This window comes from Carassius gibelio, chromosome A15 (genome assembly GCF_023724105.1).
Source record: "Carassius gibelio isolate Cgi1373 ecotype wild population from Czech Republic chromosome A15, carGib1.2-hapl.c, whole genome shotgun sequence".
In the NCBI taxonomy this organism is placed as follows: domain Eukaryota; kingdom Metazoa; phylum Chordata; class Actinopteri; order Cypriniformes; family Cyprinidae; genus Carassius; species Carassius gibelio.
In genome coordinates, this window is record NC_068385.1 from 26317496 (window position 1) to 26335179 (window position 17684).

The 17684-nt window shown below is 41.7% G+C and overlaps 1 protein-coding gene across 1 annotated transcript in view; it reads left to right on the top strand.

Annotated features, from left to right (window-relative positions):
• The window catches only part of LOC128029530 (spondin-1-like), a 42700-nt gene extending 39827 nt beyond the window's left edge, over positions 1-2873 (top strand). The window contains exon 9 of the mRNA XM_052617359.1: positions 2845-2873. Within this exon, the coding sequence (XP_052473319.1) occupies positions 2845-2873 (29 nt within the window). The remainder of the gene's footprint in view (positions 1-2844) is intronic.
• The last annotated feature ends 14811 nt before the right edge of the window (positions 2874-17684 follow it).

Consider the following 17684-nt stretch of genomic DNA (forward strand, 5'->3'; position numbering starts at 1 on the left):
TAGCCAATCAGAGCCAGTGTTTTTACACACATGCCGGCACACGCGGCTGCGCCAGCGGCGCCAAACACACATACACGCAACAGTTACACAGAGATTCGCAGCAGAGATGGCGAGTCAGGAGCAATCCGATAAGAAGTTGGCATTTTCAAGGTGAAGATATAAGCACTACTTCAAATTCATTGTGGTCAAAGGCAAGAACGTGCATGTAATGTGTGACACACGCATCTACAAAACTAGTGGCCAAAAACACTTTTCTTACAAGGATAATGCTTGAAGTGCAGGATAAAACTCTTGCTGTCTTTTGACGTGCAATAAATATCGAAAGTTATGTACCTGTCTGTTCTACTCATTCTACTTGTGAAAACTGCAAAAAAAAAAAAAAAAAAAGTACAAATTCTCTGACATGTAGCAACTTTTTTTTATTTATTTTTTTATACAGTAACGCAAATAGTTACTTTCCCTGGTAACGAGTTACTTTTATTATAAAGTAATTCAGTTACTAACTCAGTTACTTTTTGGAACAAGTAGTGAGTAACTATAACTAATTACTTTTTTAAAGTAACGTTCCCAACACTGCTAATGATACATTGTTCATTAATCTTAAAAAATTAAAATCTGTTAGGAACAAAACCAGTTTGATCCATATGCACAATGGATGAAATATATTTATTTAATCTATTACCTAATATTTTGTACACATTTTAACGTCTGAGTTTAATAATGCAATAAGACTAAAGATGAAGGCTCAGTCTCATGTCTACCTTCTTTCAATATTAGCGAGATATTAGCATCATATAATGTGTCAGGATATTTTTAGAGAATGAGTGAACATGAGTGAACATTCTGAGCAAAAAAAGAGCGAGCTTCTTAGAAAACTTTTTGTGTAATTCAATACCAAAACAGTCTGGCCCTGCTGCCTTGACGTTAGGAAAATATTTTATCGCATCAACAATCTCTTGAATAGTAATGCTAGAGTTTAAGGCCTCACAAGCATCATCACTCAATTTAGGAAGGGTCAAGGGTCTAACCAATTATAAATGCCCCCTTGTCTCTTGCTATTGATGTATATAATGTTATTAATGTTATATAATATTTTCTAAAACAATAATTTATACCTTTAGGATCCACAATAATGTCCCCATTTTTTGATATTACTTTTGATTATTATTTTAGGGAAGTCGTGGCCTAATGGTTAGAGAGTCAGACTCCCAATCGAAAGGTTGTGGGTTTGAGTCCCGGGCCAGCAGGAATTGTGGGCGGGTGGAGTGCATGTACAGTTCTCTCTCCACCTTCAATACCACGACTTAGGTGCCCTTGAGCAAGGCACCGAACCCCCAACTGCTCCCAGGGTGCCGCAGCATAAATGGCTGCCCAATGCTCCGGGTGTGTGTTCACAGTGTGTGTTTGTGCACTGCTCTGTGTGTGTGCACTTCGGATGGGTTAAATGCAGAGCACAAATTCTGAGTATGGCTCACCATACTTGGCTGAATTTCACGTCACTTCACTCACACTTATGTATAGCTTCATTAGTTTGTAGGATCCGAAGCTGTCAAAGCCAGCAATTTAAAAGGTTTACCCCCTAACTTAAAATATTTTTGTATTATCCTCCACAACTGATCCCATACCTGTTCAGATAATATAGTTGTCAATGTTCATTGTGAGAAACGCACAATAAAGACGAAGAATACAATTTAATATAATCCACACAGAAGGTAGCCAGGTAAAACACGCACAACTCAACTTTAACACTGGACCACACAGAATGCACAGATTTGACTTCATAAATGGGGGCTTGACAAGGGACAAGCAGGTGAGGTGGATGGACTTATAATGACATAATGAGAACAGGAACAGTGTACATTGCAGGAACATAACCAAGTATGGACATGTCTGTCACTTTATTAACTGTCTGTTCCCTTATTTGGTCATAATGTGACAACCCGTCCCGCATAGCGCGGGCGCTGATCCTCCAGAGTCAGGGCTAGTCACTGATGACCTTCCTGAGCCAGGGCTAGATACTGATGACCTTTCAGAGCCAGGGCTAGGTACCATGGACTTTCCAGAGACAAGGCTGGTCACCGTTGACCTTTCAGAGTCAAGTCAAATCACTGGTGATCTTCAAGGACTGAGTAAAGTCCCTGGTGATTTTCAAGGACAGAGTCAAGGCACGGGTGATCTTCTAGGACTGAGTCAAGTCACTGGTGATCTTCATGAACAAAGGCAAGTCACCATTGATCTTCATGAGCAAAGGCCAGTCACCAATGATCTTCGCGAGCAGAGTCAGGCCACCACAGATCTTATGGAGTCCAGTAAAGACACCAGGGGATAACCAGAGTTTCGTCGTACCGTTGGTCCGGACGCACGGAGGTCTCTCCGGCCGCAGGGGGCTCTCGTCCTGACCACATGGCTGTGGTGGTCTTCTGCTCCACCCTGGGGGGTTTCCGCCCTGACCACACAGCTGTGGTGGTCTTCTGCTCCGCCCTGGGGGGTTCCGCCCTGACCACACGGTTGTGGTGGTCTGCTGCTCCGCCCTGGGGGCCTTCGGCCTCGACCACAAGGATGTGGTGGTCTTCTGCTCCGCCCTGGGAGGCTTCTGCCCTGTCCACACAGTTGTGGTGGTCTTCCGCTCTGCCCTGGAGGAATCTGGCTTCGACCACAAGGACGTGGTGGTCTTCTGCTCCACCCTGGGGGGCTCTCACCCTGACTACATGGTTGTGGTGGTCTTCTGCCCCGCCCTGGAGGACTCTGGCCTTGACCACAAAGACGTGGTGGTCTTCTGCTCCTCTCTTCATGTTGTTTTTTGCCATTTGTTTTTGTGTTCACTCCTGTCCCCGTTCCTCTCAGTTGGTCTGGCCCTCCATCCCTCCCCCTGAACCTCCTCCGGTCCTCCTCCCTCCTGGTCTCCCTTTTTTGTGTTCACACTTCTGGTGTCTGTTCCCCATGTTTTTCTTTTCTGTGTATTTAAACCCGGTCTGTCTGAGTATGTGTCACGGAGTCCTTGTCTAATGAATTGTCATTCCGTAGTCTTGATCCTACCTTGTGTTTTGTCTGTTCTTGTTTATTTGGATTCTCTGGTTTTGACCCTGCCTGGAGTGTTTACCCTTTTGGATTGCCCCTCAATAAATGTCATACCTGCAATTGGTTCTCTCTCCGTGGTTTCCTTGTATCACCGATCATGACACTAACAGAGACAAATAAAGGGGAAATAGAAACTAGGTCAAACGGAGCACATGAGGGATGAAAACACAACAAAACATCCAAAGGGGTGTGACAGTTTTGTGACGAGGACTACAAAGCAGTGGATGTGGGATGGTCATAGGGGATGGCACTGGGCTGGAAGGAAGGTGGACAACCCAGGTGGAAGTTTGGGTGGAGGATGGACTCCCAGGAGGAGGACGGTGACAGAGTTCAGGGGGAGGAGCCATGGAGGAAACAGGAGAAGCCAGGGTGGATCAGATGGAAGGAGGAGCCATAGAGGAATAAGGAGGAGCCAGGGCCTATCAGATGAAGGGAGGAGGCAAGGAGAAGACAGAAAAAGGACTTGGAGCAGAAGGGAGCCAGGTGGAGGAAGGGCTGACAACTTCAGGTTGGCTGACAGATGGCAGCGGAGCAAGTGGAGGAGGAGCCAGAGCAATTGAGAGGATTCGGGGGGCTAAGGCAAAGCAGATGGTGCTGGCAGGGATCTGGAAGGGAATGGACAGGGGAACGACCTTCGTGGTCGCTCTCCTATTGGTAGACAGTTCAGGGCAGATAGATAATTCAGTGCAGGAAGAGAGTTCACAAACGGCCTCCATATCTGAAACAGGAGTGATAGAGGGTTCAGGGCAGTCTGCTGTTTCAGGGCAGACAGAGAGTTTAGAAGAATGCAGGAGAAGAGGGAGTATGTCTGCATAAATATACCAATTACAGTCCATTGAGCTCAGCTCACCCTCAGCCATGGTGCAGTGGGCAGAGCTTTCCTCCACGATCTCGCTGTACTCAATGTGGTCCCCCGTGGAGAGTTCTGTAGCCGCCTCTTACACCTGGACTGACGTCACAGACTCTGGCTCCGGGGCGATTCTCAGCACCGTTGCTCTCTCTGGCAATGGCTCTTGGGTCGTAGCTGGCCCTGGCTCTCCATCAACGGTGTGCTCGGACTTTAGCTTTGTGCAGTGGGGTGAGGGTGGGCTGGGCTCTGGGTCTGTGAGACATCTGCAAGGTACTGCGGGACTCTGATGATACAGACTACATCCGCTTCGTCTGATGTGAGTGTGGATCCACTTATTAAAATCCTTCCAACAAACAGACATTGTTGCAGCAGACATGGTGGCAGGTGTTGAAAAACTCCTCAACATAGTCCTCCAGGTTACTGCCATTTTGAAACGAAGACTGACGATCCATTTAGCCATGTATTGCCACTCCTTGGTGGAACATTAATGGATGGATGGATCAATAGCCATGAAACAAACAAAAATAAACCAACTGAAACACTTTCAAAAAACAAGAAACAAATGCAGGTTAGATTGCTACTATACTTTATTTTAGGTCCAGAGTTCTGTCACAGTGCTGTGTGAAAAACATACAACGAAGATAAAGATGAAGAAGAAGAATCTTTAATATAATCCACACAGAGGGAATCCAAAGAAGATTAACACAGTTAACACAAGCACAACTCAAATTTAACACTAGACATAACAGAATGCACAGGATTGACTTAATAATGGGGAGCTTGTTAAGGGATGGGCTGGTGAGGAGGATGAACTAATGATGACATAACGAGGACAGGAACAGGAACATAACCAAATATGGGCACCAGGAACTAACAGAGGCAAATCAAATGGAAACAGAAACTATGTCAAAAGGAGCACACGAGTGATGAATACACATCAAAAATGTCTAAAGGGGTTACAATAGTATTATATTCATACTTTAACTTAAGGATATTATGCAAAATGAAAGGGTGACAGGAAATTCTATAAGAGGGTTCTAACTGAAATAATTCCTGTTCTTTTTCTGAAAGGCATTTAAGTCTGTCTTTTCTGGCTGATGAAATAATGTGTCACCTGGTCACAGCCTTAAAAGATTCCCATAAAGTAGAATCTGTGACTTCAGAATTATCATTGATCTTAAAAATACATAAATATTTTCAGATATAAATTGTAAAACTGTTGCGTCAGAAAGTAGAGAGGGGTGAAAGCAATGTGGGCCAGCAATGTGACTAACTCTAATGGTCAAGGTCAAGAACCACTGAAGTAAGAGAATGATCAGAAATTATGTTGTGATAGTTTGAAATAAGGACATGAGTACATTATATAATTTTGGAGACTAGTATATATATATATATATATATATATATATATATATATATATATATATATATATATGCTCTAGAGAAAGACTTGTGCCTTTGTGAAAAAAAAGAATAGTCTCTACCTGTGGGAAATGTCAGTCTCCATATTTCAACCAAGTTCTTGGAGGACTATGGAGGCAGAAGAAAAAAAAAAGTAATTTTGCAACTCATCTAACCTTACTGAAGAATGTTGACTGAAAAAATATGGTCAACCCAGCTGCATTAGATCATCTTCTCTTTCTTGGGCCTTGTGTCTCTTGTAAATACATAACATCGGCAGACACCGATTTCAAGTGTGAAAATACTTTAGCGCACTTGGGCACATGACCCAGGCCGCAAACGTTCCAGCTGGTAAAGGTAATGCCACTTCCCCTTGCAGGTAAATTGGGATTTATACAAAAGTTGGAAATAAACAATGTACACCCTTTGAAAACAATCGTGGAAAGAAAAAGATGTGTATCGGCCTGCTGTACCGCAGAGGTTGAAGTATTTTTTCCTTTATTTGAAAGTGATGAATCCTGGCTATCAACACATGTGGTCGCACATGCTCTCTGACAAGCTGCCTCCACAGCCGATGAGTGTAATACACTTCCATCGGCTTAGAAAAGTTGCTTGCGCCCAACAGGTTAGGAATAAACTTTGTCAGAAATTCCATAAGGTGCCCATTCTCGATCTTCTCAGGTAAGCCAACAATTTTGATGTTTTGCCACCTGGAGCGAGCCTCCAGGTCGATCACTTTATAATGGTAGGCTTCATTCTCTGACTGTATTTGCTCGCACTTCTGCTCGATGAGAGAGAGGTGGCAGTCATTATCCGCCCTAGCATTTTCAACCTCCTTGATTCAATCCCCGAGGCTCACTAAAGATGCTTGAGTGGACGCCAAAGATGCTTCCAGGAGATCATACCAATCAGTCATCATTTTGCTCATATTCTGTATTGCCAGAAGAATACTGCTAGATTCGGCTTCAGACTTCTGCTTCCATCCCCTTCGGTGACTGAGCAGGAGGATCATTCAAAGGTTTATTCAACTTTGTTCCCCTTTCGGCTTTAGGCTTTGTCATTATATAGTCCTTTACCAAACAAAGTTATGTAAAGATCCAATGACCCCGTCTTTCATGGTATCAGATTCACACCGATTAGTAGGTACTGTTTATTGCCTGCGTGAATATGAACATTCTGGTTTCTAAATATATTTAGAGTACCTCTTAAATTAAATTAAATTATTACGTAAGTACATGTGAAAGTTAAACAAAAATTAAACGAATAATTTCCAGTTCGTAATTAAAAGAACAAATCAAAATACATGAAAAATACATAGTGAACCAAACTCTCTCAGAACCATATGACAATTTCCAGGAGGATATCACTCTTGTAATCTGAAGATTTAACTGCCATCCGCCTCAGTAAAGTTATTAGAGGCTAGGTGTGTCTTGGTTATCACTACCGTGTTCTGGGTCCCAGACCTCTGTGGCTTTTAAACTTCACCACAGCTTTTATGAGTGTCTCAGTAAGAACAGTCAGAATCTCATCAGTCCAGACAGAGTACCCGAGATGGAATCCGCTGATAAGTTTTATATCTTTTCCCTGAGGATATGGCCCCAGAAATCTGACAAGAGGAGAGAGGATACGAGCACGAGTATTTTTCCCCAGAAAATTACTTAAAATAGACCTCATCCTAAAGTTTTTTTGTTTTTTTGTTTTTCTGTGGTGCAACAAGACTTCGCCCAATTGTGGGGCAGTTAACATATTCAATGAGATAAATTCTACATGCAGATTGAAAGAATGGACCCATTGTGCTCAAAATTTGGGCTCAAATTGTCATATTCTCATACCCCCTAACTTAAAATATTTTTGTATTATCCTCCACAACTGATCCCATACCTGTTCAGATAATATAGTTGTCAATGTTCATTGTGAGAAACGCACAATAAAGACGAAGAATACAATTTAATATAATCCACACAGAAGGTAGCCAGGTAAAACACGCACAACTCAACTTTAACACTGGACCACACAGAATGCACAGATTTGACTTCATAAATGGGGGCTTGACAAGGGACAAGCAGGTGAGGTGGATGGACTTATAATGACATAATGAGAACAGGAACAGTGTACATTGCAGGAACATAACCAAGTATGGACATGTCTGTCACTTTATTAACTGTCTGTTCCCTTATTTGGTCATAATGTGACAACCCGTCCCGCATAGCGCGGGCGCTGATCCTCCAGAGTCAGGGCTAGTCACTGATGACCTTCCTGAGCCAGGGCTAGATACTGATGACCTTTCAGAGCCAGGGCTAGGTACCATGGACTTTCCAGAGACAAGGCTGGTCACCGTTGACCTTTCAGAGTCAAGTCAAATCACTGGTGATCTTCAAGGACTGAGTAAAGTCCCTGGTGATTTTCAAGGACAGAGTCAAGGCACGGGTGATCTTCTAGGACTGAGTCAAGTCACTGGTGATCTTCATGAACAAAGGCAAGTCACCATTGATCTTCATGAGCAAAGGCCAGTCACCAATGATCTTCGCGAGCAGAGTCAGGCCACCACAGATCTTATGGAGTCCAGTAAAGACACCAGGGGATAACCAGAGTTTCGTCGTACCGTTGGTCCGGACGCACGGAGGTCTCTCCGGCCGCAGGGGGCTCTCGTCCTGACCACATGGCTGTGGTGGTCTTCTGCTCCACCCTGGGGGGTTTCCGCCCTGACCACACAGCTGTGGTGGTCTTCTGCTCCGCCCTGGGGGGTTCCGCCCTGACCACACGGTTGTGGTGGTCTGCTGCTCCGCCCTGGGGGCCTTCGGCCTCGACCACAAGGATGTGGTGGTCTTCTGCTCCGCCCTGGGAGGCTTCTGCCCTGTCCACACAGTTGTGGTGGTCTTCCGCTCTGCCCTGGAGGAATCTGGCTTCGACCACAAGGACGTGGTGGTCTTCTGCTCCACCCTGGGGGGCTCTCACCCTGACTACATGGTTGTGGTGGTCTTCTGCCCCGCCCTGGAGGACTCTGGCCTTGACCACAAAGACGTGGTGGTCTTCTGCTCCTCTCTTCATGTTGTTTTTTGCCATTTGTTTTTGTGTTCACTCCTGTCCCCGTTCCTCTCAGTTGGTCTGGCCCTCCATCCCTCCCCCTGAACCTCCTCCGGTCCTCCTCCCTCCTGGTCTCCCTTTTTTGTGTTCACACTTCTGGTGTCTGTTCCCCATGTTTTTCTTTTCTGTGTATTTAAACCCGGTCTGTCTGAGTATGTGTCACGGAGTCCTTGTCTAATGAATTGTCATTCCGTAGTCTTGATCCTACCTTGTGTTTTGTCTGTTCTTGTTTATTTGGATTCTCTGGTTTTGACCCTGCCTGGAGTGTTTACCCTTTTGGATTGCCCCTCAATAAATGTCATACCTGCAATTGGTTCTCTCTCCGTGGTTTCCTTGTATCACCGATCATGACACTAACAGAGACAAATAAAGGGGAAATAGAAACTAGGTCAAACGGAGCACATGAGGGATGAAAACACAACAAAACATCCAAAGGGGTGTGACAGTTTTGTGACGAGGACTACAAAGCAGTGGATGTGGGATGGTCATAGGGGATGGCACTGGGCTGGAAGGAAGGTGGACAACCCAGGTGGAAGTTTGGGTGGAGGATGGACTCCCAGGAGGAGGACGGTGACAGAGTTCAGGGGGAGGAGCCATGGAGGAAACAGGAGAAGCCAGGGTGGATCAGATGGAAGGAGGAGCCATAGAGGAATAAGGAGGAGCCAGGGCCTATCAGATGAAGGGAGGAGGCAAGGAGAAGACAGAAAAAGGACTTGGAGCAGAAGGGAGCCAGGTGGAGGAAGGGCTGACAACTTCAGGTTGGCTGACAGATGGCAGCGGAGCAAGTGGAGGAGGAGCCAGAGCAATTGAGAGGATTCGGGGGGCTAAGGCAAAGCAGATGGTGCTGGCAGGGATCTGGAAGGGAATGGACAGGGGAACGACCTTCGTGGTCGCTCTCCTATTGGTAGACAGTTCAGGGCAGATAGATAATTCAGTGCAGGAAGAGAGTTCACAAACGGCCTCCATATCTGAAACAGGAGTGATAGAGGGTTCAGGGCAGTCTGCTGTTTCAGGGCAGACAGAGAGTTTAGAAGAATGCAGGAGAAGAGGGAGTATGTCTGCATAAATATACCAATTACAGTCCATTGAGCTCAGCTCACCCTCAGCCATGGTGCAGTGGGCAGAGCTTTCCTCCACGATCTCGCTGTACTCAATGTGGTCCCCCGTGGAGAGTTCTGTAGCCGCCTCTTACACCTGGACTGACGTCACAGACTCTGGCTCCGGGGCGATTCTCAGCACCGTTGCTCTCTCTGGCAATGGCTCTTGGGTCGTAGCTGGCCCTGGCTCTCCATCAACGGTGTGCTCGGACTTTAGCTTTGTGCAGTGGGGTGAGGGTGGGCTGGGCTCTGGGTCTGTGAGACATCTGCAAGGTACTGCGGGACTCTGATGATACAGACTACATCCGCTTCGTCTGATGTGAGTGTGGATCCACTTATTAAAATCCTTCCAACAAACAGACATTGTTGCAGCAGACATGGTGGCAGGTGTTGAAAAACTCCTCAACATAGTCCTCCAGGTTACTGCCATTTTGAAACGAAGACTGACGATCCATTTAGCCATGTATTGCCACTCCTTGGTGGAACATTAATGGATGGATGGATCAATAGCCATGAAACAAACAAAAATAAACCAACTGAAACACTTTCAAAAAACAAGAAACAAATGCAGGTTAGATTGCTACTATACTTTATTTTAGGTCCAGAGTTCTGTCACAGTGCTGTGTGAAAAACATACAACGAAGATAAAGATGAAGAAGAAGAATCTTTAATATAATCCACACAGAGGGAATCCAAAGAAGATTAACACAGTTAACACAAGCACAACTCAAATTTAACACTAGACATAACAGAATGCACAGGATTGACTTAATAATGGGGAGCTTGTTAAGGGATGGGCTGGTGAGGAGGATGAACTAATGATGACATAACGAGGACAGGAACAGGAACATAACCAAATATGGGCACCAGGAACTAACAGAGGCAAATCAAATGGAAACAGAAACTATGTCAAAAGGAGCACACGAGTGATGAATACACATCAAAAATGTCTAAAGGGGTTACAATAGTATTATATTCATACTTTAACTTAAGGATATTATGCAAAATGAAAGGGTGACAGGAAATTCTATAAGAGGGTTCTAACTGAAATAATTCCTGTTCTTTTTCTGAAAGGCATTTAAGTCTGTCTTTTCTGGCTGATGAAATAATGTGTCACCTGGTCACAGCCTTAAAAGATTCCCATAAAGTAGAATCTGTGACTTCAGAATTATCATTGATCTTAAAAATACATAAATATTTTCAGATATAAATTGTAAAACTGTTGCGTCAGAAAGTAGAGAGGGGTGAAAGCAATGTGGGCCAGCAATGTGACTAACTCTAATGGTCAAGGTCAAGAACCACTGAAGTAAGAGAATGATCAGAAATTATGTTGTGATAGTTTGAAATAAGGACATGAGTACATTATATAATTTTGGAGACTAGTATATATATATATATATATATATATATATATATATATATATATATATATATATATATGCTCTAGAGAAAGACTTGTGCCTTTGTGAAAAAAAAGAATAGTCTCTACCTGTGGGAAATGTCAGTCTCCATATTTCAACCAAGTTCTTGGAGGACTATGGAGGCAGAAGAAAAAAAAAAGTAATTTTGCAACTCATCTAACCTTACTGAAGAATGTTGACTGAAAAAATATGGTCAACCCAGCTGCATTAGATCATCTTCTCTTTCTTGGGCCTTGTGTCTCTTGTAAATACATAACATCGGCAGACACCGATTTCAAGTGTGAAAATACTTTAGCGCACTTGGGCACATGACCCAGGCCGCAAACGTTCCAGCTGGTAAAGGTAATGCCACTTCCCCTTGCAGGTAAATTGGGATTTATACAAAAGTTGGAAATAAACAATGTACACCCTTTGAAAACAATCGTGGAAAGAAAAAGATGTGTATCGGCCTGCTGTACCGCAGAGGTTGAAGTATTTTTTCCTTTATTTGAAAGTGATGAATCCTGGCTATCAACACATGTGGTCGCACATGCTCTCTGACAAGCTGCCTCCACAGCCGATGAGTGTAATACACTTCCATCGGCTTAGAAAAGTTGCTTGCGCCCAACAGGTTAGGAATAAACTTTGTCAGAAATTCCATAAGGTGCCCATTCTCGATCTTCTCAGGTAAGCCAACAATTTTGATGTTTTGCCACCTGGAGCGAGCCTCCAGGTCGATCACTTTATAATGGTAGGCTTCATTCTCTGACTGTATTTGCTCGCACTTCTGCTCGATGAGAGAGAGGTGGCAGTCATTATCCGCCCTAGCATTTTCAACCTCCTTGATTCAATCCCCGAGGCTCACTAAAGATGCTTGAGTGGACGCCAAAGATGCTTCCAGGAGATCATACCAATCAGTCATCATTTTGCTCATATTCTGTATTGCCAGAAGAATACTGCTAGATTCGGCTTCAGACTTCTGCTTCCATCCCCTTCGGTGACTGAGCAGGAGGATCATTCAAAGGTTTATTCAACTTTGTTCCCCTTTCGGCTTTAGGCTTTGTCATTATATAGTCCTTTACCAAACAAAGTTATGTAAAGATCCAATGACCCCGTCTTTCATGGTATCAGATTCACACCGATTAGTAGGTACTGTTTATTGCCTGCGTGAATATGAACATTCTGGTTTCTAAATATATTTAGAGTACCTCTTAAATTAAATTAAATTATTACGTAAGTACATGTGAAAGTTAAACAAAAATTAAACGAATAATTTCCAGTTCGTAATTAAAAGAACAAATCAAAATACATGAAAAATACATAGTGAACCAAACTCTCTCAGAACCATATGACAATTTCCAGGAGGATATCACTCTTGTAATCTGAAGATTTAACTGCCATCCGCCTCAGTAAAGTTATTAGAGGCTAGGTGTGTCTTGGTTATCACTACCGTGTTCTGGGTCCCAGACCTCTGTGGCTTTTAAACTTCACCACAGCTTTTATGAGTGTCTCAGTAAGAACAGTCAGAATCTCATCAGTCCAGACAGAGTACCCGAGATGGAATCCGCTGATAAGTTTTATATCTTTTCCCTGAGGATATGGCCCCAGAAATCTGACAAGAGGAGAGAGGATACGAGCACGAGTATTTTTCCCCAGAAAATTACTTAAAATAGACCTCATCCTAAAGTTTTTTTGTTTTTTTGTTTTTCTGTGGTGCAACAAGACTTCGCCCAATTGTGGGGCAGTTAACATATTCAATGAGATAAATTCTACATGCAGATTGAAAGAATGGACCCATTGTGCTCAAAATTTGGGCTCAAATTGTCATATTCTGTCCCCTTAGAATTTGCTTTGGGAAATGGTGAATGGAGTATGCTTTATTTGGCACTGATTATCTGGCATTCGGTGCATCTGAATTAAAAACAAGGACAAAATGGGCTATGGGCATAATCGAGCGGCTAAAGCGGGTCCTGGTTTTGCCAGTTTGCATTCAGCGTTTTCTATTCAGCTCATGTTTATGGAACTATTTAGTGTCATTTAACCACACATATTTGAAGTCATGGTTGGAGATCTTAAAGCTTACGATTTCTACCATATGAGATAGCTATAAGTTTTTACTATATTAAGCATATTATATTTGTTGCTGTCCACTTTGTTGCTGTGGTAACTCTGATTAGTCTGTCTCAGTAGCCTTATAATAAAACACAAGGACACCCACATATCACATATCATCACTGATTATTATTTTTGTTTTTTGTTTTATTATTATTTTATTTTATTTTATTTATTTATTTTTGTCTGAATTGACAATTCCAGTATGTCATTGAATGTGTGTTTAAGATAATAATAATTATTATTGTTATTATTTTATTTTTTGTAATTGGTTGGTCTGTATGTTAACAAATCTGGAAATCCAACCCTGCTGTCTAACACATGGCAACAGTGACACCACTGGATGAGAGATGGTTATGAATTTACTGTATAACATATCACTTTGAAATATAATCCACAGGGCCATGTTTGTACATTAAATACATTATGTACACCAATATAGTGTATTAATATCTCCTCAAATGACACATGAGTATTAAATATGATCTTTAAATCCATAAACGTGTGGATATATTAAGGCCCTTGAAAAGAAGTATGGACACTTTGCCCTGGATATTGACATACACATTTACCATTGGTTGTGTTGATTTCTAATAAGCTTATTCAGGGGAGACTGGGGACATATTTTTCTACAAATCTACCAGCCATTTCTTTATTTAAGAAATATTTATAGCTGCCTAAAGTGCCTGTATACAAGATGCATGAAAAAAAAAAAAAAAAAAAAAAAATTATACAATTTAATACATTTAATAAAACTTGTATCTCAAATTATGTAAATGTTTTAATGCTATTTAAATATGTGTCAGGGTTAGGGTTAGGGTTATCCTGTGTACCTTACTTCAACATACTTTGCCAGTGCCAAAAAAAAAAAGAAGTAAAATATGTTTTCAGTGGGCATTCACTATCTTCTTTGCTTGAGAAAACATAAAAATACACAGCTACTGTTGATTTAGTCAAGTCCATTTGACATTGAATAAAATGCGATTTTTGGGAACTCTTCATTCGGAGCTGACATCAACAGCCCATTTTCTCTCTCTCTCTCTCTCTCTCTCTCTCTCTCTCTCTCTCTCTCTCTCTCTATATATATATATATATATATATATATATATATATATATATATATATATATATATATATATATATATATATATATTTACAGTATATAAACGTATAATAACATAACATAAACTTATTCTGTCAAATAGCTTGGGGTATGCAAAGCGTTTTGCAGATGGACTGAATGCCCCTAATATACACATCCATGTTCTCTGGCTAACTTTTGTCACCATAATTGACCTGGCAACAGCATCTTTCCATTTGTTTTGGTGAAATAGACTTGCATTAGAAAAGTGCAAACGCATGTATGATAAAAGGGTACACTGCCTCCAGTTACAACTGTTCTCTTCTACTTGGATTTAAATGGAAGGTGCTTTTAAAACCAGCCGTCACTTATATAATCAGTTGTTAATTTTAGTTGCGAGCATATTAACACACTTCAACAGGATGTTCTCATTTTCCTCTATGGTGAACATATCTGCGTGACCCTCATCTGCAGATAGCTTGACGTTACAGCTTTCATCTCAAACTTATTTCCTGACAGTTTCCGAATACACATCCAAATGCAAATAGAAGTAAGATAATAACATAAGACCCGTTTCCAACAGGTGGCCTTTTGCTATCTCTGTCTTTCTCTTTTTAAATGTGGTGTCTGACCTAGATTTAAAGCACTATCTGAGGTAACTGCGAAAGGTAGATTAGGTTTGTTACTCAGCTAGAGTCTGCAAGCAATCATTCTCCTTTCCCTTTCTCTCACAGACAGCTAATCAGCACCTTCAATTACCCAAATAAATGAATCTGCTCCCTCTCCAGCCAGCATGAATTAAAGTTCACCATCCAGTCTCAGCGAAATAAAGACCGCTCTAATTAGCTTCTGCACTCCATTTTAATTGTCAGACCAGTTAAAGATTCTGGTCTATCTCTTTATCCAAATCGTGTGATGCAGCATCACAGTTTCAGCAGTAAGTCAGCATTTCAGTTGCCTGGTATCCTGTCGACACACGGCTGAGTCCAAATGTGCTCATTTTTGTTTATTTTTAATATATATTTATTTATTTTTTTAAATTGGGAGGGGGGGGGGGGGCTGTTTCATTCATTCATTCATTCATTCATTCATTTATCTATCCATTCTTTAATTCTTTCCATGTTATGATACAGTAATAATGAAGCATGTTATTGGTGTTCATTTGTTAGTTGTCTGCAACTATAGGAGTGTCACTGAAATGGGAACAAATGCACTACATCAAATCCAGGGACTGTATGGTGCAATCTCTCTCCCCTGATGCAATGCGAAAAAAATCGAACTCTTGTCACAACTGGGGATTAGCCAAGGCCAAGAGAAAATAATGATAATAATTACAATTATTGATCTCTTGTACCATGTGTGCAAACGGAGTAAACCAAGCTGTCTACTGCTCATTCTCCTTCCTCCAGTGAGAGTTTGGAGCTTTGGTGGCTTAGATAATGTACTACTTTAAGCATTAGATGCCACACTCAAAAATATTTGATAAACACTTGATAAACACAAAAAAGTCAAGTCACCTTTATTTTTTTAGCGCTTTATGCAATAGAGTTTGTTTAAAATAATTTCACAGTGATAAACAGAATAGTATAAGAATCAATAATGCATGCTTTAAAAAAGAATGCTAATCCTTATCCCACTGTTAAGCTTTTGCAGCAACAGAATAAGTATAATTATTCAATGCAATTCAGTATATTGACCTAGCCAGACTTTTGACTATAATATATATATATATATATATATATATATATATATATATATATATATATATATATATATATATATATATATATATATACACTCACCTGACACTTAATTAGGGACAGCACACCCAATCAATTGCTTGGTAACACAAATTGCTAATCAGCCAATCACATGGCAGCAACTCAATGCATTTAGGCATCTAGATGTGGTGAAGACGACTTGCTGAAGTTCAAATCGAGCATCAGAATGGGGTAGAAATGGGATTTAAGTAACTTTGAATGAGGAATGGTCGTCGGTGCCAGACGGCTGGTCTGAGTATTACAAAAACTGCTGATCTACTGAGATTTTCACACACAATCATCTCTAGGGTTTACAGAGAGTGGTCCGAAAAAAGAGAAAATATCCAGTGTGTGGACGAAAATGCCTTGTTGATGTCAGAGGTCAGAGGAGAATGGGCAGACTGGTTAGGGATGATAGAAAGGCAACAGTAACTCAAATAACCACTCGTTACTACCAAGGTATGCAGAATGCCATCTCTGAACACACAACACATCGAACCCTGAAGCAGATGGGCTACAGCAGTAGAAGATCACACCTGGTGTTCCTGTCAGCTAAGAACAGGAAACAGAGGATCCGAGTTGCACAGGCTCACCAAAACTGGACAACAGAAGATTGGAAAAACGTTGCCTTATCTGATGAGTCTCGATTTCTGCTGCAACATTCAGATGGAAGGGTCAGAATTTGGCATAAAGATCATGAAAGCATGGATCCATCCTGCCTTGTCTCAATGGATCAGGCTAGTGGTGCTGGTGTAATGGAGTGGCGGATATTTTCTTGGCACACTTTGGGCCCTTTAGTACCAACTGAGCATCATTTAAATGCCACAGCCTACCTAAGTATTGTTGCTCACCATATCCATTACTTTATGTCAACAGTTTACACATTTTCTGATGTCTAATTCAAGCTGCATAATGTCACCATGTCAAATAGCTCAAATCATCTCAGACTGGTTTCTTGAAGATGACAATGAGTTCATTATACTCAAATGGCCTCCACAGTCACCAGATCTCCATCCAATAGAGCAGCATTGGGATGTGGTGGAACAGGAGATTTGCATCATGGATGTGAAGCAGACAAATCTGCAGCAACTGTGTGGTGCTATCAAGTCAATATGAACCAAAATCTCAGAGGAATGTTTTCAACACCTTGTGGAATCTATGCCACGAAAAATGAAGTCAGTTCTGAAGGCAAAGGGGGGGGGGGGTGCTGTATATATAGTATAAATGGACATATGTTTGAGTGTAGGGAGTGGGTGGGGCTGGTTATTGCAACATAAATCATCCAAACCATTTTACTGATAATAAGCAGCAAACATTGCAGTTCTAGTATTGAATTCTCTTGTGAACCAATATACAGATTCTTCACAGATATTCACAGAAAAACCCTGCATGCATATCAAGCCCAAAACAATAAGCTGATTAATAACAGTGGTGTAGTAGCTTTGTCAGGCCAGCATAACGAGTGTTTTAAACATTGTTTCGTGTGAAACATTGATCCAGTAACAACATAATTTCACAAACTGGAGTGAGGAATTAGTTTGAAGGTTTTAGGCCTGAGAAGAGATTCACATTAAAGGACATGTTCAATCAGCCAGTCACGAAGAGACTCTTTGACAGGCAGCAAATGGCTGTCTAGCTCTGTATGTCTCTTTCTTTTTCGTCGGCTTGGAATTACAGAAATTTGAATGTCACAGTGCTACAAACTGAAAAATTGAGTCCTGTCTTTATAAGTGCGGTTTGGTTCAGTAGACTGAAAAATCAGTCGATCAAACAAGTGAATGAATGGATGGATGAAGGAATAGTTGAATGACATCAAACAGA